The sequence below is a fragment of the Panthera uncia genome, chromosome B1, assembly GCF_023721935.1.
Source record: "Panthera uncia isolate 11264 chromosome B1, Puncia_PCG_1.0, whole genome shotgun sequence".
NCBI lineage: Eukaryota > Metazoa > Chordata > Mammalia > Carnivora > Felidae > Panthera > Panthera uncia.
The window spans coordinates 152,660,444-152,686,318 of NC_064811.1; the positions used below are offsets into that span (position 1 = coordinate 152,660,444).

The window sequence follows — 25,875 nt, forward strand, 5'->3', positions numbered from 1 at the left end:
CTAATCCAGTGGGAGGTGTGAGCGCCCCTTGTCCCTACTCCCCACCCAGCAGGATTACTTTGCAAAGAAAGCTTTCAAGGTTGTGATCCCTGGTCAGGCCACTGTATACCAGCCATCCTCCACAACACAGGGTGATCTCTCAGAGCTGACCCATAAGTTGCTGGACAAATTGCTGGGCAGCCAGGGTGGGAGTTCATAGTGATGGGTGCCCATGATGTACCAACAAAAACTTGTGCAGTTGCTCCCAACCACCACCATTATACCCATTTGAAGAAGAAGGTAGGTGTAGAGAGGTTGAATCTGTCCACTAGTGGAATCAAAATTTGAATTTGAACCCTGTTCCTGAGTCCAGAACCAGCCTCTTTCTACTCCCCCCCATTGCCTCCCCATAGGAATTATCACCACTGTGTTTTCCTCCATCTTAATTCCCAAATCCACCCAAGAGGCAAGTAGCTAACCAGCCCTTAGATTGATGTGTGGCATACCCAGGTGCTCTCTTTGCGCATTTTTGATAGCAAGGACCAGAGAATCATTGGGTCACTTCAAACAATGGGGGCTTGTCGTAAGGACACTGGGAAAGACTTTGGAACAAAAGGACTCATAATACGATGAGCGTTGCAGAGCCTAGGATGCGAAAGTCATCCAGAATCCAAGGCATTTCTGGGGACCCCAGCAGGAGGGGTTCATGGCTTCACCCTAGTGTCTCATCTCCAGCATGGCTTATTAATTCCATTGGCCCTGCCTCTTTTTGTATCGGCTTCTGCTCACTTATCTCCATATTCCCCCAACTCACATTCCTAAGGGAGTCTGGGCGGTCCTGAGCCAGACCAATCATTCGTGGCATTACCCATGTGTAAGGAAGTGCCCACAGGCTGGGAGCATGGCAGACACCTTGACCTTGTTTAATGGCAGTCTTCTCACATCTGAGGTCAAAGATTAACAAAGCTGGATGCTAGTTAAAGTGGTCGGGACAGATCTTAAATTAGTAACATACTCTTGCAATAGGGGAAAAGAGGCAAGTGTGAACTAAATTCAACTTCTATTTGTACAGAGGTGACTGGGTGTCTTAAAAGGAGAATAAGGAGAGAGGGAGGGGGTAAGGAGAGAGGGAGAGTCAAGGAAGTGAAAAATTATAAAAAACAGGAAGGGGGTTTGTCCTTGTGAAACCCATCTGGGTTTGCTAACTGGCTCTTATCCAAGTTAGGCTCCTTTTCTTCCACAGAGGCTGGGAAGCAGGGCCCTATCTTCAGGTGTTGGCTGGAACACACAATAAATTCTTTTGACAACCTTGAGTTTTCTCCGGCAGGCACGTTAAGGGAGGTTAGGGTCATTGTAGGGATGTGGCGTTGAGCTGTTAGAAATTATGTGAGTATTCTGTTCAAGTCTTTATGGGTCAAAGTTGAGGCCTACTTGAGAGGGCTCAGGAGCCTGGCTAGGGTTTGGCCAAGCAGAAAATCTTTGTCACTGATCTGCTCAGCATCCCTGGGAAGTGAGTGTGACGGGTGAAAAAATGAAGAGAATGTCTTAGTGCCTCCAGACTTAAGAACATTGGCAGTATAGCTTGACCAGCCCCCACCAGTCCCCTCTACTGACTGGCTGCTCTCCTCGCCATGCCACACCACCTGCCATAGACCCATTCTCATGGCACTGGGCAGGGATGGCCTGGATTACCTTGTAGCATTTTTGTGTCCAGAGGAGAAGCCTGATTGTATACCTCTCTGTCCCCATGACTGGGTCAATACTTGTTTAAAGATCAACCAGTAGTAGGGAGTCTGGATGAACTACAGAGAGCCAGCCCCAGTAGATGTAACCCAGGGTCAGGGCCCCTAGCCATTGTGTGCACAGGGAGCACATGGTCTCTATCCTGGGGAGACACCATTCCTGCCTCAGCTGGTGGGATCAGTGGATGGATGGGCACAGTACCCTTTCTGAACAGTCAGACACTGAAGGTTAAGACTGGAACCAGGGATACAGGAAACATGAGGCATTCAGCTGGGGATTCCGATCATACCCACTAACAGAGTCATGCATCCATCCACCCATCTGCCCTCCATCCCATCAAACATTTAATTAGCATCTTCAGCCAAACAGGCATGATATTAAGTATCGAGGGATCATGGATAAACAAAACAGTGTTTCTCTGCCCAAGGGAAAATGAGCTATGTTTCCATAACTCTCAGAGATTGCAGGTTTTCCCTGAGCTCTTGCAAGCAGTCTGGGGAGTACCAGCCCGCCTCCATCCTAGCCCTTTTCAGGGCCCCAGACCAGCTTAACTCTGTGTTGTGGCTTAGGCAGTACTTAAAGTGGCCAGCATTGGAAGGAGAAGTGGTCTAGGAAGAAAGAGATGTGGTATCCCAGTGATAGCTGGTTACTTCCTCTCTCTGAACCTCAGTTTCCTCATCTCTAGGTGAGGGTTTGGACTGGGGAGGTCTCTGCCAGCTCTGGCATTCTGTGCTCTTATCCATCTTAGGCTGTCAGTTCATTAGACAGCCTTGAGGGCAAAGACGACACTTAGTTGTCCTTAAATCCTTAGCCCCTGGTACCATTCTGGAATGTGGTAGGATTCCAGAAGTGCATCTGGGTGGATAAGGAAGTGAATAATTAGAAAGAGAAATACATACATTGATAAAGATATGTATAAAGAATTAATAAAATAATGCATCTTCAGCACCGCAAATCTGTGCACAAGAAGTAGAATCACCCTGGACGTCAATAAATGTGATCACTACTCTCAAAAGCTAAGGCTGATTTATCTTTCCCCTGCCCAGAAACAGAGACACGTTCATTTTCAAATACAAACTCAGCAACAGCCGTGCTTCACAAGGGCATCCCTGCATTGTTGGTCCTCCTGTAAGACTTAGGAGAAGCCAAACTATTTCTATGAATTAGGGGTGGAAGCATGACAGTTCAAGGGTTAAAGTAATTCTTTTTAATGTAACTGCTTCATCAAAAGGCATCTTGCACTGAAGTCATGAGGTAGAATTAGTGGGCCCTGCCCAGAGAGCTCAGAAAGAATGAGGGATCTTATGAAAAATGAGGAAAGAGAGGGACAGGTGGAGAACTGCCTCAGGGAAAGTCTCAAGGTCAGGTCCCAGCTCTTCTACTTACTACGAACTGTGGGATGACCATGGGCAAGATATATCACCACTCTGAGCCTCTGTATCCTCAAGTATCACATGAACAGTTTGGGCCAAGTGATCTCCAGGTCTCGGTCAGCCGGCAAAGTCTAGGCTTCTCCATCATTTGTGATGATTAGAAAAGCCTAAAGACTATGTGACTAAGAGTAGCTCTATGCACCAAGTAATGGTGATATCTGAAGCCCCCTATTAAGCTTAAGGAAGTTGTTACTAGATATAACCCGAGAAAATGCAAAGGCTCCTAGTCCAGACACCACGCCTTATTCCTCTCCATGATCTGACCCCCTCTGTGCCTCAGCCCCACCCTCTTTACTGAGGGGCCAGGCCAGGACTGGAACAGGTCTGGGGTCCTACCTCAGGAGGGATGAGGGCCTCGTGGTTGGTCCCAGCAGTAGCCTGTGTAAAGGGCAGGGTCAGTAGAACAGGTCGGAGAATGAGGAGGAGGGGTTCTATGGTCTGGCATGGCAGCTGGACAGGAAAGCTCCAAATGGAGATTAGAACCACTGATGCTGTGGAAAATTTGTTGATGAAATGCTTGATCCTTTTGATCCAGGAGAGGGCAAGGAGGCTGCCTGGCTGAAGAGGGCAAGTCTTCTGCTCTGGGTTCTGTTCATCAGCTTCCTCCCCTAGGATTACACCATGAGACAAAGAAGTGACCGCTTCTGATGTGAGCTTTTTTGTTGTTGTTTTTTTTTAAGTTCATTTATTTTTTGAGAGAGAGAGAGAGAGCAAGAGCAGGGGAGGGGCAGAGATAAAGGGAGAGAGAAAATCCCAAGTAGGCTTCATGCTGTCAGGCCAGTGTGGGACTCCATCCCACAAACTATGAGATCATGACCTGAGCCTAAATCAAGAGTCGGATGCTTGACTGACTGAGGCTACCTAGGTGCCCCGATGTGAGCTTTTTGAAGGGAAGGGACTCTTTTCTGTCTGCTTCTCTGTATAAAAGGGGAGCACCTCTGACCCCAAATCATGGGTAGCAGGGCAAAAAGAAACAGGCCTGACCCTGTAAGCATCTGGATATCACTGCTCTGGGGAGTACTAGGAGAAGTTCTGCTCAAGATTTAGCGGGCCAGGGATTTTGATGTCCTCCAGGCTTTTGATGAGGAACAGTTCCTTGGTATTTCCCATAATCTTGGATCTTCCGGAAGATCTCTTTTTGCAAAGAGCTGGGTGGGGGCCAGCCTTGTGGTCACTATGGCTCTGTCCACTTGCAAACCATGGTACATGTCCGGGTAGATTCCAGTCTGCAGGGTAGGGACCCCAGGACAAGAAAACGAGTTTCATATTCTCTCTACCTGGAAGGTTCTCTTTGTGAATCAAAATCTGATATCCACATAGAGAATGGTGGAACTCAGGGTTTTCTGCAGAGTTGCTGATTTTCTTTTTGCTCAGGAAGGATTTTCCAGGCCCCCCTGAGGTAGGATGCAAAGAAAGAGGTAAAGGGGCCTGTCAGACAGTGCAAATGTGGTTGTTAAGGGAAGTCACACACAGTTGCAAAAGCCTGAGGTCATCATGAGCACGCTTTTTTCTCTAATTAATTTTTTTTAATGTTTATTTATTTTTGAGAGAGAAAGAGACAGTGCATGAGCAGGGGAGGAGTAGAGAGGAAGACACAGAATCCACAGCAGGCTCCAGGCTCTGAGTTGTTAGCACAGAGCCCGATGCGGGGCTCGAACCCACGAACCACGAGATCATGCCCTGAGCCGAAGTCGGGTGCTTAACCGACTGAGCTACCCAGGCGCCCCTCATCATGAGCACTCTTACCTTCTGCCCTCCAACTGGGCCATTCCCTCTTTTTATCAGCCTAAGAGTGCCTGAGTTTTATGCAGTCCAAAATCTCTGCCTGCCATTTTCCTTTCCTGTCATGCAGAGAGGCATCTCCTTGACCTCAAGTGGCCCCACACACTCCTCGGAGACCACTCTGGGCGGGTGTCTGACGAAAAAGCTCCCTGGACTTACAAGAAGTGTCCTGAGGGTGTTACAAACCAGGCTGAAGCCTCCTGTCAGGGACTACATCTGCTTGTGTGGGGGCTGACACACCAGTGGTGGCTGGTTGATTGGTGGGAAAGCTTTGCCTGGGGCAGAAACTGCTGGGAAAAGCAGAGTTCAAACCCTCTGACCACAGAAACCCAAACCTTTTACCAAGTCATGACATCCTTCCCAGGCCAGGGAGGGAGTCACTGTTGCAGTCATTTAGTGATTCCCCAAGTGCATGCCAGGAGGTGGTATCATTGCCCAGGCCCGAGGGGATGCCTGCCTGTGGCTCCATCAGAAGGCCAGAGACACTGTTCATGGACCAACCCCTTGGACTGTCCAAGTCCTTGCACTGGGGCAGTTTGCATCATAATCAGATCAAACCTCAGTCTCTGGTTTTCCCAAAGGAATTATCCACAGAGTTGGGCTTTTGTTATGGGAAAGAAAAGGATGCAAAAATCAGCCTTACTGCCAAGTTCTGTAAGGACTTGAACAGTATGTGCCATGTCATTTGGATGAGTCCAGGGGAGGTCAGGTAGATTTCAGAATCATTTTCATTCTTTTGGGGCATGCAACATCCCATGGGCAGGTGACTGTGTTCTGCCTCCATTATGAGGAAAAACCCTAAATCTGGAGGATCTGGGAACAAGTTACAAGGAACAGGTTCCAATGCTCAATGAGCCAACCTAGGGTCTGGGAGGTGGGGTAGTCCTGAGGGCCACAACTTTGCTTAGTTTATGAGGACCATGGGGCACAGACTGGAGAGACATCCTTAAAATTGATGTTATGAGTCCCCTAATTATGGTTACCATATGTGTGCAATTTTTTGAGGTTGTCCTGTTTCCAGATATTCTTTTGTCACTTCCATATACATTGAAGTCTTCTGGGAATTCCAATATTTCAGCATCCAGATGACATTTTCCAGATTTCTTCTAGTACCCACCATAATTATATGACCACATCCCTATTTTCTCATTTGGAATGTTATAGTCATTCACCAATAGCCTAGTCCTGGGGTCCAGAGCCCAGGACCATCCCACCAAAAGAAGCCATTAGAGAATGAGTTAGTAGACGGGGCTATGATGTAATAAAGAGGGGGTTAGAACTGTGGGATACCCTGAAGGCAGATTCTCCTGACTCATACCGAAGTCCTAGGCTCGAAGAGCTATGTCCCATACAGAGGACCTGCCCATCTGGATCTGTATCATCTGAGTTCATTCATTCATGCCTTCATTTTACACAGCTTGGGCATCTTGGTGTACAAACACTGTATAGGCCATGTGATCTGTCCCTGGAACGCTCACAGTGTCCTAAGAAGATAGATAGGCAATTATTAGATGAAGTGCTAAATACATCCATAGAAGAGGACCTGGCCAGGTGTGGGGCATGAAGGGAGGTTTTTTTGGGAGATGGGACATGTAAGCTGAGATTTAAGGGACAAGAAAAGCATAGGCTGGAGTACAGAGAGGGTTTTTTGAGATGGGGGAGTCCATGTACTCCCCTGGCTCATTCAGGTCTCTCCTCAAGGCCTTCCTTGTTCCCTCCCATCCAAGGTGGTACCTCCCTTCACTCTCTATTCTTTTCCTTGTCTCTCTCTCCAAGATGGCACCTTCTGTCACTCTCCACTCCCTTGTCTCTCTCTCTTTAAGATAGCACCTTCCCTCTTTCTTCATTCCCTTCCTGGTCTCTCTCCAAGATGGCACTTCCCCTCACTCTCCATTCCTTTCCTTGTTTCCCTGTCCAAGATGGCACCTTCCATTCCCTTCCTTGTTTTCCTGTCCAAGATGGCACCTCTCCCACTCTCCATTCTCTTCCTTGTGCCCTGTCCAAGATGGCACCTTTCCCTCACTCTTCATTCACTTCTTGTCTCCTCGCCCAAAATGGCAACCCCCCTCAATGTCCATTTCCTTCCTTGTCTCCCTATTCATGATGGCACCTCCCTTCACTCTCCATTTTCTTCCTTGTCTTTCTGTCCAAGCTGATGTCTTCCCTCACTCTTCATTCCCTTCCTTGTTTCCTCATCCAAGATGGCACCTCCTCTCATTCTCTATTCTCTTTCTGTTCCTGTCTCTGCACTCATCACTACTTGGCCATAGTTATATTGCACTACTTTGGCCATAGTTACATTTTTGTTTCCTAGATTCATTGCTAGTCTCTCCACTAAAATACCAGTCCCTGAGGGCAGAGACTTTGTTCATGGATGTATCCATAGCTCCTAGAACAGGACCAGGCCTTTAGCAAATGGTCAGTCACTTATTTTGTTAAACAAAGACATGAATGCAGTGAGTTCAGGCTGGCCAGAGCAGAGAGGATATGGGGGAATCTGTGAACATCAGCCCTGGCTTCCTGTGTCTCACCCAGCCTCTTCCTATTATTTTGACCTGACACCCTGAACTCTGCCTGGCCTGCTCTGGGACCCACAACATTCTCCTGTCACTTCTCCCTCTACTTATGACCCCACACTGAGACTTCTGTTGGAAGCTAGCCTGGCGTGGCCCACTGCCACCATGACAGGGTGCTGACAGCGGTGAGACAGGTCTGTGAGAAATCAGGGCTGACATCTCAGCCTCAGCCAATCCACCCAGGGCAAGCCCTCAGCCAGGGGCCAGGGCTCATTTGCTGCTGCTGGCTCTAGGTTAGCTTGTCATTACCGCTCCCTGGGGAGTTTCTCTGTCTCAGACCCAGTCTCTGCCTTCCAGCTTCTATGGTTTCCTTCTCCAGGATTCCTGTGTTCTCTTGCTCATCCTTATCTCTTTTTGACAGCCTGGTATGAGCTTGTGTTTTCAGCAAAGCCATATGGGGAGAATGGTCAGCGATGAAGGATGTGTAGAAAATGGCATTAAGCATTTCAAGAAGCCTTTCAGAGTCAACCATCTGTGATATTTCAGCGCCTTGGGAATGGTGTGGTTTCCTGGTGACTTCTTTAGTTCCCCCATGCAGAATATCCTGGGGTTTCCCCAGCCCAGGCAGCACATAACAGACACATGGCCAATTCTAACTCCTCTCCTTTCTCATGTGGTACAAATGTGGGATTTATCAACTTTGCCCTCTCCTCCAGGGGGCCCATGAAGGTCACAGTCATTGGAAGGGGGATCCCCCAGCCCAGCTGGCCAAAAAAAGAAAAAAATAGCCCAAGGATGCAGTACTTACCGGGCACAGAACTTGATTTGGTTTGGTCTTTTCTCTGGCAGTTCACATCAGGATCTTTCTGCATCATTTCACTCACTTGTCACCGTGTCACAGTACAGTGACTTTACCCTGCATGCCCCAGGTGGTTTCCAGCTGCAAAAAAAGAGACACCTGTTACCTCTTCCCTGGCCTTGGTATCACTGAACACTGGAGCTGGAAAAAACCTTACAGCTCATCTACTTGTATCACTCCCAAATGTCAGTCGACATACATGTATTACCTTGGAATCATGTGGGACACTTGTAAAAAAAAAAAAATACAGACCTCTGACTCCCACTGCCAAGATTCTGATCCAGTGGGTCCGAGGGGGGCCCAGGAATCTGCATTTCACAGGCATTCTGAATGATTTTGATGTGTGGCCAGATTTAAGACCCAGTGACCACTCCAATGTCTTATCAAATAAGGAAGTTCTGGTCTCCAAGGGGTGAAGATCATCACCCCGCCTCCCAGAGTGGGGAGCAGGCAGGATGGTGAAAAGGACCTTGGAAGACACATCAGAAGGAGTGCCCGGGTGGCTCAGTAGGTTAAGCGTCTGACTTCAGCTAAGGTCATGATCTCGCAGTTCGTGAGTTCAGGCCCTGAGCTGGGCTCCGCACTCACAGCATTAGAGCCTGCTTGGGATTCTGTCTTTCTCCCTCTCTCTCTACCCTCCCCCATTCCCACACTTTCTCTCTCTCACAGGATAAATGAGTGAACTTAAAAAAAAAAAAAAGGGAAGAAGAAGACACATCAGGAGACCCAAGCCCCCACTCCAGCTCTGACACTTAACAGCCTGTATGGCCTGACACTGTGACTTCCCAGCCAAACCCTGGTTTTGAGATGAGTCTAAGGCTTGTTTCAGCTGTTCCAGTGCTCTTTGAGTCCCCAAAATATCCCCTTGGAGAAATAAGGCAGTGCTTTTAATGCAAAGGGATGAATCTTCATTCATTCATCCGTGGAGCACATTTACTGTTCATTTCCTAGAGCCAGGCTCTGTGCTAAATAGCTTGTAGATGAATGTGATAGAGTTTCAGCCAGCAGAGAAGAAGAGGTGACCCAGGATTTCCTGAGTGTCTGCAGTGTACGAGGCATCATGCTCGGAGCCTTATACACATGACTTCCTTTAGGCTGCACAATAGCCCTCTGTGTTGTCCCCATGTCACAGTTGAGGAAATACCCTCAGAGAGGCTCTGAGTCTTTCTTAAGGTCATTCAGGTAGACCAAAGAGCCTTCTATGTGCCAGGCACTGTTCTAAGCTCTTCATGTCTTGCCATATCTCACTGATCCCCTGACACACAATTTCACATCACTGAAGTCTGGAAGCATCTAGCCATTGACATCATTTGCCACTGTAACTGGCAGAACTCTTTCCTTCTTAGTAGCATATATAGTTGTGATGTGCCATATAAAAAGTGGCATCTTTCGATGAACTACTGTCTCCCGCTTACACATAGTGAGCGGCAGAGACAAAATCCACACCCAAGTCTGCTGGCTTCACACTCTCATGCTCACAGCCCAGTGGGGAAGTGGCCTTGAACGGTGGAACTCAGGGCTGAGACACTTCCCAGGCTGCTCAGAGAGTCTGGATGTCCCTTGGTTTTCTCTGTTCCCCCTTCCCCCTCCTCCATGGTAGGCATGACTGCTGGTCACCAGGTCCCAAGAGGTAGAGAGAAATCCAGCAATCATATTCCTTGGGGATCTACCCAAATGAGTTAAAAACATATGTCCATACAAAACCCTGCCCAGGAGTGTTTATTGCACCTTGATTCATAATTGCCAAACTTTGGAAGCACGTGTCCTTCAGTTGGTGAATGGATAAATAAACTGTGGCACATCCAGACAATGGAATATTATTCACTGCTCTCAAGAAATGAGCTATCAGGCCACAAAAAGACATGGGAGAACCTTAAATGCATATCACTAGGTAAAAGAAGCCAGTGTGCAAAGGCTGTGTACTATGTGATACCAACTGTATGACATTCTGGGAAAGACAAAGCTATAGCGACAGTAAAAAGATCAGTGGTCACCAGTGATCAGAGGCTGGGAAGTGAGACGGCGGGGCGCAGAGGATGTCTAGGGCAATAAAACTACTCTGTACGATACTATAATGGTGGATACACGTCAGTATACATTTGCCCGAACCCGCAGAATGTACACCAAGAATGAACCCGAAGGTAAACCGTGGACTCTGTGTGATTGTGATGTGTCGGTGTGGGTTCATCTTTATAACAGGTGTGCCACTCTGGTGCAGGATGTCCACACTGGGGGAGGCTGGGCTTGTGTAGGGGCAGAGGGTGTATGGGAAATGTTTATACCTTCGTCTCCATTTTTCTGGAACTTAAAACTGCTCTGAGAAAATGAAGTCTGTTAAGAGAAAAAAAAAGAAAGGTGGAGAGAAGCAGGCTGATTAAGGGCAGGATGAGACACCAGGGTTTCTGCTGGTCATGGTCTTGTGTGGGGGGCAGGGAGGGCAGGGTAGAGGAAAGTCAGGGCGGGGCAGGGGGGTGTCCAGAGTACAGTGGTGACTGCCGGCTGCCCCCAGCAGGTAGCGTGGAGGCGGTGATGATCCGGCTGGTGAACGGCTCCGGCCCACACGAGGGCCGGGTGGAGGTGTACCACGAGCGGCGCTGGGGCACCGTGTGTGACGACGGCTGGGACAAGAAAGACGGGGACGTGGTGTGCCGCATGCTGGGCTTCCGTGGTGTGGAGGAGGTGTACCGGACGGCTCGATTTGGGCAAGGTAAGCGCTCTGGGGGGCAGGGACACGGGGACCAGCTGGGTCTCCTCCCCAGAGCACGAGTCCCCTGCACAGCGGTCCCACCGGGTGTCGCCTGGCCTCTGCCCCCATGCTCCCTGCGGTGGGAGGTTCGCTGGCCCCCAGGCAAGGAGCTGTGCCTTCACACAGTTCTGATTATTAGAACACTCTTCTTTTCCTTGAATTGACTTCCTTTTATTTCCTGTGTCCTGTCAGATTCCCCTGCAGACCCTCGTTCTCAGCCCTGCGTCTCAGGCGCGGATCTAAACCCACTCCCACTTAACTCTACTACATGTTTTTGTAAGTTTATTTATTTATTTTGAGAGAGAGAGAGAGAGAGTGCACACACACGCGAGCGAGCAGGAGAAGAGAGAGAGAGAGAGAGACAGAGTCCCAACCAGGCCCCCATGCTGTCAGCGCAGAGCCCCAGGTGGGGCTCGAACTCACAAACCTGGAGAACATGACCTGAGCTGAAATCAAGAGTCGGATGCTTAACCCACTGAGCTGCCCAGGCGTCCCTATTACATTTTTGTTATGGAGCCCAGCGAGTGCTGAACACTTAATGCACCCATTGTGTGCCTGGCTCGGCTCTAAACACGTTACAAATACTCCCTCACTGAATCCTTACAACACCTAGGAAGTGGATACAGAGATCATCCCTGTGTTCCAAATGTGGAAACAGAGGCACAGAGAGGTTGACTAACGTGCACAAGGTCGCACAGCTAGCAAATGGAAGAGCCTGGTTTCCCTCAGACCCCAGCAGGAGGCTTAGGAGGCCAGGCTCCCACCCACTCTGCTGGCTGTCCCTGCCCCTCTCCGAGTCCTTTCTTCTTCAGATGAATATCTCCGGTTACTTCATCTCGTCTTTATGTGACAGGATTTCGCAAAGTCTTCACCATTTTGCTGCTTTCCTTTCGACATGCTCAAGCATACCTCCCTTCCTGTGGATGGTACAAGAGACTTGGAGGGAGGGGTGCAGACGTTTTCTGGGCAGATAGCGGATTTGAACCATCCACCACTCTCCTGCTTCGAGGAGGACAGCTCTGCCCCAGCTCCAGTCCCCGTCCATGGCACTGCGTCTGTCCCCTAGGCTAGCTCTCTGTATTAGTCTGCTCAGCCGCTGTAACAAAGAGCACAGACCTGTGGGGCTTAAACAACAGACATTTATTTTCTCACAGTTCCAGAGGCTGGAAAGCCCACAATCAAGGTGTCCATGGATTTGGTTTCTCCTGAGGCCTCTCTCCTCAGCGTGTAGATGGTCGTCTTCTCCCTGTGTCTTTACATGGTCTTCCCTCTGGATGGTGCCTGTGTCTCCTCTTTTATAAGGACGCAGTCATATTGGATAGCATCCCAATAACCTCATTTCACCTTAGTCACCTCTTTAAGGGGCCTGTCTCCAAACACAGTCACATTCTCAAGTCCTGAAGTTAGGACTTCAACTTGGTAATTTGAGGAGACACAGTTCAGCACATAACACTCTCTAGACCTTGGCATGCTTGCTGTGACCACCACCTACTACACACAATCTGGGACCACTTATTATTTTTTTTAATGTTTATCCATTTTTGAGCGAGAGAGACAGAGTGCGAGCAGGGGAGGGGCAGAGAGAGGGAGACACGGAATCCGAAGCGGGCTCCAGGCTCTGAGCTGTCAGCACAGACCCCGACGTGGGGCTTGAATTCACGACCTGCGAGATCAGGACCTGAGCCGAAGTCAGACGCTTAACTGACTGGGCCACCCAGGCGCCCCGAGCTGGGACCATGAATAACACACCTGCCGACATGTGCTATAAACATCCATAGCGCCGCACACACTTTCACACTCAAATATAAACATTCACATTCACACATGCTTTTTCCTCCATCAGACCTTGAACTTGAAGAAACCTTTGTTGAACCATAACTAAAACAACAGTCCCACGTGCACAAACCCAGTACTCCCCACGCCCTCAGGAGAGAGTGCTGACCCGTGGCTGTGTGAGCTTCTCCAAGACGCTGGGTTTTGGCGTCCCCATCTGTAACTTAAAAGGGCTTGTGGGCTCTGATGTGCCTTCCAGCTTTGAGCCCCCTGGGATTGGAAATGCTCCGGTTCACCTGTCAAGAGGACCCAAGTTCTGACAGGTGTGGGGAGGGGTTTGGACTGATCCTCTCATCCTCGGTTTCCAGGCCCCCCTTGTGGCCTGTGGAGGAACAGCTGGTCCCTGTGGGAGCTCCTTGTATCATGGAGCGGAGCCAGGCCTGTGTGCTGTCTTGCCTGACGCCATGGCTGCCCGACCCACCGGGCTCAATGGCTAAAGGGACTCATGGGATGGCATGAGAGGAGGGGCCAACACATCCTCTCCAGATAGGGAAACGGAGCCAGGTCACGTCCAGACCGGCCGGGACACCTCCACTCCTCTGAATCACCATTCATCTCGTCCCCACCAGGGGCTGTTGTAACTTTTGTGCAGAATCTCAGCCCTTAGACCTCAGTCGCTGTTACAGACTGAAGGTTTGTGCCTCCCCCAATTTCCTGTATTAAAATCCTAACCCCCAATGTGATGGGATTAGGAGGTGGGGTCTCTGGGAGGTGATTAGGTCGTGACAGTGGAGCCCTCATTATAGGACTAATGCTCTTACAAAAGGGACCCCAAAGAGTTCCGTCTTCCTCTTTCCCTGAGGAAGCACAGAGAAGTCAGTAGTCTCCAACCCAAAAGAGAGCCCTCATCAGAGGCCGACCATGCTGGCAGCCTGACCTTGGACTTCCAGCCTCCAGGGCTGAGAGAAATAAGTGTCTGTTGTTTACAAGCCACCCAGTCAATGACACTTTGTTAGAGCAGTCTGGGCCGCCTAAGATGATCCCATTGACGGAAAGTGACGGGGTGAAATCTGTTGTGACAGCTGGCAGAGAGCAGCTGACTGGCCCCACCCGTCCTGGCCTCTCTACCAAAAGGCCGGAGCGCGTGGGGAGTTCAGAGAGTCCAGCTCCTCGGAGGGCAGCCCACCGGAGAGAGCACTTTCCTCCCACTTAAAGCTTTGGGCCGGATTTCAGCCTGTTTTCTTCAAGGAAACTGCCATCCCTGTTTACATGAGGAGCTGGAACTGTAGGAACGGTCCCTGCTATTTCATTCTCGACTCCAGTGAGGACTCCTGCCTAGTAAGTGGAGGTAAAACCTTGTGGGGAAAAGAAAACCCAGAAACTCTTGGGGCGCCTGAGTGGCTCGGTTGGTTAAGTGGCTACCTTCTGCATAGGTCATGATCTCACAGTTTGTGGGTTCAAGCCCCACATCAGGCTCTCTGCTGTCCACGTGGAGCCCGCTTCAGAGCCTCTGTCCCCCTTTCTCTCTGCCCCTCCCCCCATTCTCTCTCTCTCTCTCTCTCTCTCTCTCTCTCCCCCCCTCTGTCTCTCTCTCTCTCAAAAATAAATAAACAAAAATTTATTTAAAAACAACAACAGCAGTGTCTAGGGGGTGCCTGGGTTGCTCAGTCAGCTAAGTGTCTGACTTCAAGCTCAGGTCATGATTTCGTAGTTTCTGAGTTCAAGCCCCACATCGGGCTCTGTGCTGACAGCTCAGAGCCTGGAGCCTGCTTTGGATTCTGTGTCTCCCTCTCTCTCTCTGCCCCTTCCCCACTCCTGCTCTGTCTCTCTCTGTCTCTCAAAAACAAAATAAAAAACGTTAAAAAAAAATAAAATAAAATAAACGGAAACTCTTTTAGAAAAACCAAAAGAAATCATTTGAATGTCATGGGCGGAGTTAGTCCCAAACTGAGACTCCGTGGCATCTTTGATTCCCCCTTGACTTTTGTATCATGTGACACATGGGGAAGCTCTGAAATCGCCACTGTAAACCAGTCAATGGAAAGCCAGACTCACTTTCCTGCACATATCACACTTGCACTGTGATTTCCCCATCGCGGTCCAGTAACTTACGTCATGTGATATTCGAGACCTCGACAGATCGGCGGGCCAGGTGTTATTAATGGGTTCACGGAGGGTAAGAGAAGGGCTGACCCAGACGAGGCTCATCTGAGCCCTTGCTCCTAAACCAGGCTGCACCGCCAGCTTTCCTCAGGCATCGGTGGGCATTGGGCTCAGTGGTGGGTGCAGGGTTGAGTGAACCTAGTCTCCAGCCTCAACAGGTTCAGTGTAGAGGAAAGACAGGCGTGTTTATCGACTCTGAACAGCATGGTGGGGGCTCTCAGGTTATGGTGGCCATGGGCGCAGTGGGCAAGGGATGCCGTCTCTCCTGGCAGCGGTGGGGCCGTACATCAGATCCACCCTCTGACCACAGCCTCCTTCCCCACCAGGGCCCCAATGCCTCATCCCGATCTGCCCATCCCCAGCCTCAGTCTCCCAAGCCCCGGCCCCTCCCTCCATGGCTTGGCTTCTCTCTGCGCCCTCTGGACGTGCTTCCTGCCTGCCAGCCAGGACCACGCGCCTATCCCCGTCCCGCTCTCCCCCACTCCTCATCCCACATCTGGCTGGTCCTTGGGTCCCACAGTGTCTACTCTCTGCCATCCCTTGAATCTGTCCCTTCATTCCCGCTGCTCTTGCCTTAGATGCCCAGGCAGGGCAGGGCAGAGCAGTGGTCAGGAGCTCAGGCTGTGGGTCAAACCTGAGTTAGAGTCCCAGATCTGCCACTTGGAGCCAGTGACCTGGAGTAGCTTCTGTGGCCCCCCCTAGCTTCAGCCCTTCTGCTATCGAAGGCTAATGGCAAACGCTAAATGAGATCACGCATCTGGCGGTAAGCATGGCACGGGCCCTGTGGTGCACACTCCTCTGATATACGTTGGGCGGAGGTGAGGTGCCAGTCAAGGTGGGCGTATGGGGGCTGGGACCCTCCGTGAGCCACTTCCTCGCTGCTGCCTCACCTCCAGCTCCAGCCTGCCTCCTGCCGCCTTCCTCCTTGCAGCTGCCAGGGTTCTATCTGAAATGAGACCCTTCCTCCTCTGCCTCCCACCTCCCTCTCAGCCTTCAGCCACACGCAACCACTTGTGTTCTCCGAGCTCCCGTGGCTCTTTCGTGTCTCTGTATCTTCTCAGGCTCCGTCTGGGATGTCTTCCCTTCCTTCTTCATCTAGCTACCTCGTATTCAGCTTTTCAAGTCAGCTCACTTATCACCTCCTGAGGGGAGCTTTGCTGGCCACTTCCTTTCCCGCCCCACCCGTGCCCTGGGATGTCAGTGCCCCTACTCGGAGCTCCCCGGGTGTCACGTCTCTATCATGACACCTCTCACACCCTCCTGAGCTCTGATACATGTGTGAACACCTTTGTACACGAGGCTTTACCTTCACAGCTCCAAAACCCAGGACTCTGCCTGGGACATACTAGGGTAAATGGATTAAGGCTGGAGGGAAGGAAAGGAGGGAGGGAAGAAGGAAGGAAGGAACTTCTGTGCCTGCCTAATCTGACTCCTCCCCCCGTAGAACACAAGGCACTGCCAATCCCTCCCTGGCAGTTCTCTTGGGGTCTGGCACCATAAAATTTTCCCTGGACAGGGCCCAAAAATCAAATTATCAGTTTCTCTGGCAAAAGGCGAGGAAAGAGCCGGATGGGAGAGACTTAAAGGTGTTTTTTGATTTTAAATTGGTCCAAGAGCTGTTGGAGAAGGAGCAAATGCAGACAGAGCAGATGGAGGGTGATGGCTGGAAGGAGGTCTAGGAAGGGGTGGAAGGAGCAGAGGGTAGCCCCGCTGGGAGGGAGCCTCACATCTGCAGAGAAAATCTTGGTGTAAGACACATAGAGGGAGTAAGGATGGGTACAGATGCAGAGAGATTTGTGGGTGGGGGTGCGAGGGATGGAACTGGGGGTGTTCGCTTCTAATCATATCATCATTGCCAGTGTTTGCCCCTTTTCTCTAAGATAAAGTCCAAATACTGGGAGGTGGCTTTGTGCACAGATCCACAAACATGAAAGGGCTAGGTAGGAAATATTTTAGACTTTATGGGCCAAAGGTTTCTCTCCCTGCTCAACTCTGCACTTGTAGCATGAAAGCAACCACAGACAAAACATAATCAAACAGTGGGGCTGTGTTCCAACAAAATTTTGTTTACGAAAGCAGACGGTGGGTTGAACTGGTCCACGGTGTGCCACCCCCGACCTAGTGTTCGTGCTGGGTACTGTGTACCCATGAGGAGCAAATACTGGCCCGCCGGCACGTCAGAGGCCTGGGTCGTGGCCTCCTGCCCTTGGTCATCATGGGACAAGTCACTTCATCTTTCTGGGGCCTCAGTTTTCCCATCTCTTAAATACCCGTTTGATACTTGTCCCTGGCTACCTCTGTGTGCAGCTCCGATGGGTGGATTCAGCGTAACTTATGTCTTCTATTAATGTTACTCCAAATAAACAGGTAGAAGCTCAAATGTTAGCTCCTTGAGGCAGAGATTTGTGTTGCTGTTTCCTCCTTTTTTGTTTGTTGATGTAGTCCAGACACCCAGAATAGTGCTGAGCATGGAAAAGGTCCTCAAATACATGTTGAATGAATGAATGAATGAATGAGGAGGATAGATTAAAATCTCCACTTACTCATCCCAACAACATCACCTTCAAACAGCGCCTAGTGTCTGGGTGTCAGAAGACCTGGCCTCTGGTCCCAATTTTGCCTCCTCAAGATAAACATGTCACCCTATTGCTTCCTTTTTCTGATCTGAGCAGTGGGGCTTAGTTATCACGGGGCTTTGCTAGGGAGCTTGGAGAGCTAGCCCGAGACGGGCTTCTCAGACTTGAAGGCGCACATGAATCATGGGAGATCGTCTTGAAATGCACATTCTGATTCAAGCCCGGGTGGACCCCGGACTCTGCGTTTCCAGCAAGCTCCCAGGTCATGCTGACGCTCCTGGTCTTGTGGCTACACTTGGAGGAATCGGATGTCAGTTCTAAAGCTGAAGTGGTGATTGGTACAGAGAAATGGGAGTTCTAGGCTCTTTGACGTGGTGAGCGGCAGGGATGGTTCGCGGGTTAACTGGCCCTCCGGCGATGCCCCATGCTGCCGTAATACTGCAGAGACCCGGCACTGCCGATTTAATGAGCCTATTCTCATTTTATGAGCTCTTCCATGACTGAACAATAGCCAGAACTCCCTGGCTAAACACCAACTAGAGTTTGGAGTTTCATGATCCTGTATACGCATTTGGGCTGGTTACCTTGGGTCTGTTCTGTATTTGTCAGTTTCCTTCATTTACTTCTTTATTTGTTTTGGGTGTGACTAATCCCACAGAGCTCTCGGGCCTGCAGGCTTTTCCTGGGTAATTTGTAAACTGATGTGTTTTCCAGGAGACGTTTAATCTGCAAATTATTGCTAGGCCTCAAAGGGCTTATTGTGTAAGAGGCACAGGGTATCCGGCCAGGGAAGAGGCTCTTGTGAAGAAACAACGGCCAAGGCAGCGGAAGGAGGCCTCTCCTCTCAGCTCTGTCCCTGAATTCACTGCTCGGCAATCCCATGACAACAGATACTGAAAATCTCTACATAACGAAAATATGTCTAAACCACATAGCTCATGCGGTAGATTTTGTGGGCAGTAAAATGGTTTAGATAACATCCTTTGTAAAGAGATTTCTCCTATGCAGTTCAAGAGCGAGTGACGGCTTTAAGGTTTTTACAGTCGTCCCAACCATTCCTCCACAAGGAGAGGTTATCTGGATGCTGAGAGATGGGGCCGGGAAGAGACAGGGCTACTAGGATCAGGACACGGTACCAATCCCTGAGCTACCTTTTTTATAGGGTTTTGGTAGTTTTCAAAGTCCTTTAAAAATCAGGAACAGGGGCACCTGGGTGGCTCAGTCAGTTGAGTGTCCGACTTCAGCTCAGGTCATAATCTCACAGTTCATGGGTTCAAGCCCTACCTCAGGCTCGCTGCTGTCAGTGTGGAGCCTACTTGGGATTCTCTCTCTCTCCCTCTCTCCCTGCTCTCTCTCTCTCTCTCTCTCTCTCTCTCAAAAATAAAATAAACATTTAAAAAAGAAAAAAGAAAAATCAGGAACAATTTTTTACTTCATCTGGCTTGATCAGGTTGACATAGCTAATTTATGACCTTTAACCCCATGCTTTTTGGTGCCAGCTCATAGACCTAACAAGCTAGAGCACTGGAGTGACCAACAATCCTGGTTCAGCCAGCATGTACCTGGTTTTAGCACCAAAATTCTCACATCCTGGTAATTCCCTCCCAGTTTTAAAACTGAAATCGTTCCCCTGATGGGGCTGAGATTTGAATCAAGATCTGGCCTACTTATTGTAAAGCCCTGCTTCTTCTGCTACATCAGTGCTTCTCAAATTTCAGTGCTTAACCTCTTGGTTAAAATGTAGATTCTGGTTCAGTAGTCCTAGGTGGGACCTGAAAGTTCTGCATTTCTTTTTTTTTTTTTTAATATTTATGTATTTTTGAGAAAGAGAGACAGACAGAGCATGAGCAGGGGAGAGGCAGAGAGGGAGACAGAATCTGAAGCAGGCTCCAGGCTCTGAGCTGTCCGCACAAAGCCCAATGCAGGGCTCAAACTCACGAACTGCAAGATCACGACCTGAGGTGAAGTAGGCTGGCCAACCAACTGAGCCACCCAGGTGCCCCTGAAGTTCTACATTTCTAATCAGCTCTGGGTAATGCCAATGCTGCTGGTCCAGGACCACACTTTGAGTAACCAGGCTCTAAGCCACTGCTTCTGTGGGTGTCCTGAAGCTCAGTCGTGCTTCCAGAGGGCTCCCAAATGGGCTCCCACCATCTGGGGCGTGGCATGGCCATCCGCACAAGAGAGTGCACCAGAACCATGGGTGATGGTCCTGCCAGTTGATCAGTGGGGGCTCCAGGTGACTTCTCTTGCAGCCCACTCCCCTCTCCATTGACCCCTGACTCCAGACAACCCCCCTCCATTCCTTCCTGGAGCCTCACCCAGCTGCCCTATTGCTCTGACATTCATTGGGGACCTTCATTGTCAAGTTTATGTCTCTCAAGGCGCTGGTTCAATCCTAGGAAAGCCAACTAAAGGCTCCCCTGCATGGGCAACTTCAGACCAGTGGGTTGGTCTCCTTAAGATCTGGGTAAATGGGACTGGCTGCAGGTGGAGCTCACATAGATTGTCTTAGGGACCTTGTATTTGGGGAACTGACCTAATTATGGTTGGGGATGCTTCTTCCTGTCATTAAATATATATATGGCTATAATGTTAAATTCTGGGGTCCTCTGTCATTCTAGCGCCACTGTTTGGAGTTCATAGAGTGGAACCATCTGCTTTAAATTTCAAAAGATTGGGGGTCATGTTGCGCAGACATACTTGGTTATAGGGCACTGGATCTGTCCAGTCCAGGATCTGTCTGACATTATCCCTCAGATTAGGCCGTGCTTGAGTACTCATCAACAAAGACTGCAAGACATTGTATCTCAAAAGCTATGAGGTGTCTCATATAAAGTGTGTGCCGAGACCAACTTGGTCTTGAGTTTCAGACTCTGCAACTTACAAGTTGAGTAGCTCTGCACCAACTGTATCCTGAGCATCTATAAAACGGGTGTATGAATGTCTACCTCACGGTGCCATGCTCAGAATGGAGGAAGATCACACGTGTGAAATGTCTGCCGTGTAGGAGATACCAATAAATGCTGCCATCACCGCGATTGTTGTTACTCTGCCCTCAGGAAACTGAGCCTAGAAAATGAGTATTTGGTCTTGGTGGAGAGGAGAGGGCAAGGGGAAATGGCTCGATTTGAGAATTGCCAGCAGAGCCCGGGACGGCCCGGTTAAGAACAGACACAGCGGTGCTGTTTTTCTTCTGTCCTGCTCTCCTGCATATCTGCTAAGAAACCATGTTGACTTGTCCCTACAGGCACGGGGAGGATTTGGATGGATGATGTGGCCTGCAAGGGTACAGAAGATACCATCTTCCGCTGCAGCTTCTCCAAATGGGGGGTGACAAACTGCGGACACGCTGAAGATGCTGGGGTGACGTGCAACAGACACTGAAACTGGGCGCAGTCCACAGTCCGGGCCCTGCTGCCGAGCCTCCTTCCTGCATTCCTGGGGCGGGGGCATCACTTGGGACCATGCCTCGGCCCTGCCCAGCCCAGCATCCCCCTCCCCCATATCCCTGTGCCAGGACCACAGTGGCCTGTCGTCATGCTCCTCTTGGACATCAGCTCCAAAGTGCAACTCTGGGATCCACTGCCTGTCTCTCCCTTCTACCAGGGTTCCTGCATGTGAAGCCCTGGGCAACTGGATCGTCATTTTGCCCGCCCTTCTAAGCACCATGCATCAAGACTCAACATCCATGCTCCCTTTGGTCTGTCAGTTAAATGCTGAGAGTGTGTTGGCGAGAAACGCAGCAGTGGACACGGGAGGGAAGCATGACAGGTCATTTACTCTTCAGATAATTCCCTTAGTTAGGCCAAGAGCTTTGACATCTTCCTTCCCACCAAGAGACCATACCAAATGATTCATTCTTCCCTCTCTTTACTCTGCCTCTGCACACCATTTGTTAGTCTGGGGAAGTGATATAGAGGAAGGGCCAGCTGTAGGAGTGAGAGGGAAATGCACGTCACATGCAGGAGGCAAGCTGGCTTTGCAGAAGAGGAGTGAAACTAACATCCAATGAGTGACTCCCATGTGTACTACACATCTTGGATGCTAAATTCATTTATGCACTTTGTAGCGTTTCTACAAGGCTTGTTAGCTTGGGTAAGACCTTACCTCTAGGTAGCACTCAACTGACCCATTCACGTAGCCAGTAAGATTGAAGATTGAGAATGACTAAATCATTCTTTCTACCTGCATCCTACTGTGTCTTTCCTAGGCTTGGGCAGGACACTCAGGTGCAAGACATGTGGGATTACAAGGTTACATACTCCAGACTACACAGTATAAGATTGGACGTGACTGGCTTCCAGGCCAACCAGGAGGAAGGCGATTTGTAGGGTGACACGGGGACTTATCTGGGTTTAACTGAGACCAGCGTTCATCATCTGACGGTCAGCCTTAAGGCCAACTTACCTGTGTCTCAGAGCTGTTTGGAGGTGAAGCTATCCAGGCTTCTTTGGGTGTGCTCCTATGATCAGAACGCATGTCCTTACGGATCCTGTAAGCGTGGAAGGAAATGACGATTTCCTATAACCTCTGGCAGAAGAAGGAGCCATGGACCTCTGCCAGTCCTCAATCTGCACCCCTCTCCTAGCGACAGGAAGATCATATTCTTCCTCTGACATGAGGAGGAGGTCAAACCAGGCCATATACATATTCTAGGACTAGGGAAGCTACATGGTAGTAAGTGAGCACAGACTCACCTCCCTTGGGGGAGTCACAAACTGAGTCAGGCCTCGGACACACAAATCCCTGTCACATGGGGTGAGTATCAGCTTAGCTGGGGAAAGTGACACCTGGGACCTCCCCCCACCCCCCAGGTATAGGACCAGCAAAATTCCTGGCTGACAGCAAAACCAATATGTGCTATTGGTTGGTCTTTGCTTACAGTATGCTTGTTATTCATTAATGTCCTAATGATCAGAGACTCTCCTGATCAATTGCTATGTTTACATAACACGCATGTACTCAAGCATCTTTCTCCAGGGCCAATATATGCATGCATATATGAACATAGCACTCTTTACTACATAGCTCAGCACATTGCAAAGTTTGCATTAAAAAGAGAAAATACTAAAGGTGGAAAGACGTCACACTGAATGAAATAAACCCCAGGTCATTTCTGGCAAAAAATCTAGCTATCCCATTGATGAAGACCCACATAACTTTCTTACGTGGTCTTTTCATTTAGGAAAACACAAGTCTTGTTTTACATCAAATAAAAATCACAATGATAAGTGTTTGAACCTTAACTGAAAAGTCTACTAGTTTACATATTTACTTACGAGGACATGGAAATAACCATGGATCTGTATTTCAGGGACTAAAGGAAATTAGGCCTGGCCTAAAATACATCAGACCTTTTGTAAGAAAGAATTTCAATAAAGCTAAGAACATGTCACTAACAAACTTTGTGTCACATTCTTTCTCATGAAATTCTGGTGAGCATGGGGAAGACTGGTAAAAACTGGATGGTCTGATCATTTCTCACTGGGGATTGGTAGAATGGGCAGCTTATGAGAAGCTATCTTAATACTTCTGGAGCACAATAAACACAGTGTAGACCAAGAACATGGTGGAACACAATGTCTTAAGCCTTAGTAGGTAACCTAAGGAAGGGGTCCCAAGCAACAGAAAAATCAAGGCCCAGCTTATAGGAGAATTGTACTTTTATTCAATCAAGGAAAGAACACCTATTTCCTGATATCTCCAGAGTTGGTACTTGGGAATGAAAGGGTACTTCCTATAATCATCTTCCCTCTGTCATAACCAGAACAGTGTGCTTAACGCATAATTTCAAACATTGGGCAACACATGTAACACAAGACCGTGATCCTTGAGGAAGGGCAGCAAGTGGGGTAAGCCTACCCTGGCCTGGGCTCTCTGTCCAACTGTGGCACAGTTGAGGGGAGCCCTGAGTCCAGGAATCTCACTAAGGTGAAGACACAAGGATTGGAGACAGGAGAGACAAAGGTGGCTGGAATTTTCAGGGCACAGTGCTCAAGAGTAGAGAACTATACAAAGAAAGTTCCAGAAAGGTGCATAAGGGTTCCCTTGAGTTGTCAGCTGAACAATAATCTGTGTGAATCCCATGAGGCCAGCTAGAACAACTTCTGAGGAAAGCACCATTACAAGAGCTCACACAGAGCTGAGAATCTTTCAAGTTCTCTTGCCAGAGTAGGAGAATTACCTAGGGGACTGAAAGTCCTTATTGAAAACTCTTTAGCCTGTTCTAATTGGGGGGGGGGGGAGTGGTGAGCTGGTGGAGAGGGATAAATAAAGCTGCAGCCAGAACCCCATCTCAGCTCCAAAAAGCTAAAGTTGGAGGGTAAGGAGAGGAAAAGGAGGGAAAGGAGAGGGGTATTCTATGGAGGGTTGAAGGGAGAGCCATTCCAAGAAGAGAAACACAAGTGATTCACACATTTGACATTTTATAGAAATGTTAGCATGACTATCATAAAACAATGTAGCTGGAGAAACTAAGGGGTGCTTATGGTGGAGAGAGTTTTGGCTCCTTTCCACATATCGAGTCAACTACAGTGGCTGGCTTAACTACAGCACACATAGGCCCCAAAGGTTACTTCTGACCAGCACTTGAGATGAGGGCATTAGTGGTGCCTTGTAGACATTAGACAGGGCAGAAAAAGAGGGGTCAATGCCCTTCTCCATGAGGGCGGCTCCTACTACTGGCTGAGTTAAGCTAAGGATGAGCTACAAAGAAATAATTCCAGAAAAATACAACTTTAAAACAGACAAGTCTCCAAAACAGAAGTCTTAGACTCTTCAAGAACTACTTGAGTTGTAGTCTCAAAGAGCTGATAAAAATTTCCTGGCTCCTTGCCTGGACCACTTTCCTCTCAGCCCCACCTATGTCCACACCGTGGGTGCTTTCTAATGTCCTGTCTTGTGTTCTCTACAAGTAGAAGGATGTGCTGACTGTGGTCTACCAGGGCTCCAATCAGTGCAACCTTGTTCTAGGTCTGACGAAAAGACCTCTCCCTCCTGTGATGAATGGATTCAGGTCATTTTAACAGGCACAGGGAATCACCTTTCTTTTTCAGAGGAAACTCATGCTCTACCCACAGAAGAAGGGTTTTGACAAAGTTCTTGCCCTTCTTTCATTGGCGTGTTCATTCGGGAAGTCTTTACTGAGTGTCTACCATGTGCAAGGCTCTGTACTACATACAGGAGACACAGTGGTAGAGCAGACCAATTTGGTTCCTGTCCTCACAGAGCTTACATTCTAGCTTTTACCCTTTTCACGGGCTTTCAGCATAACATTAACCACACGAGAATAATAATGTCCAACAACAAGGAACGTACAGATGAAGGGGAGAGTGGTTGCTTGCCAAGGTACTTATGCAAAACACAAATAGCTCAATTGTTTAAAAAATTACCTTTATTGCTGGTAAGATAGCAATAACACAGGTGGCTCTGTTTACAACAATAGCCAACAATAGAAAATGGGAATGATAAACCATAAGTTTATACTTACTGTTAAACAGTAAGTTTATACATGCTCATTCATTCAAAATAGTAGTAGATAAGCAGAAATCTTACAACAGAAACCATAGCTAACATCCCTTGAGCATTTACTGTGTGGCAGGCTCTTGGGGCTTTACAAGAATGAACTCCCTGAATTTTTATAACTACTGGTTTTGTTCTAATCATCCCAATTCTATGGGGGTATCAGGGAGACTGAGGTCCTGGGAGGATCACACAGTAAACAGAAAAATTGGGACTTGAATCCAAGAAATCTTAAACACTACACTGTACAGATCATAAGCAATCATGACACTAGAATTTTAAGAGGTTAATCCGAGGAAGGTGGAAATGGAGATGATAGATCAGTTATGTTAGAATACACAGTATTTCAGCCCTTGGGTCTTGTAATTGTGGCTTCCTGAAATAAACAGTTCTACATTAAGTTACCTACATTGAAATGATTCTGATGCACCACCTGTAGAGTAAACCCACAGCAAGCCCTTTAACAAGGACCAACGCACACAGAACAATCATAGACTCCCTCTGCCTCCCAATGGACTCTCTAAAGAGGCTGGAGATTCCTCCTGCCTGGCCAATTCTGGAAGACCTCAGCTTTGCAGAGCATGTAAAGGAGTCAGGCAAGGGTGAAGTTATGGAGCTCTGAGGATCTGTGTTCCTGCCACATCATAAAAGGAGTCCAGCTGTGATCCAAAATACTTTGGGTTTCTTTCTTTCTTCCTCTTCCCATTTTACTCTGTACCTTTGGTCTTTCTGAAATGATTCCTAAAATCTTCTCTCGTTGCAAAGGATTTCAGCCCAAATC

General features: G+C 48.8%; 1 protein-coding gene across 2 annotated transcripts in view; it reads left to right on the forward strand.

The window, feature by feature from the left end:
* The window catches only part of SCARA5 (scavenger receptor class A member 5), a 125,621-nt gene extending 102,645 nt beyond the window's left edge, over positions 1-22,976 (forward strand). The window contains exons 8-9 of one of the 2 annotated variants that reach the window (XM_049632395.1): positions 10,822-11,019; positions 20,821-22,976. In XM_049632395.1, coding sequence (XP_049488352.1) covers positions 10,822-11,019; positions 20,821-20,957 — 335 coding nt within the window. In that variant the 3' untranslated portion in view covers positions 20,958-22,976. The remainder of the gene's footprint in view (positions 1-10,821; positions 11,020-20,820) is intronic. The other variant, XM_049632396.1, reaches the window with a different exon arrangement.
* The last annotated feature ends 2,899 nt before the right edge of the window (positions 22,977-25,875 follow it).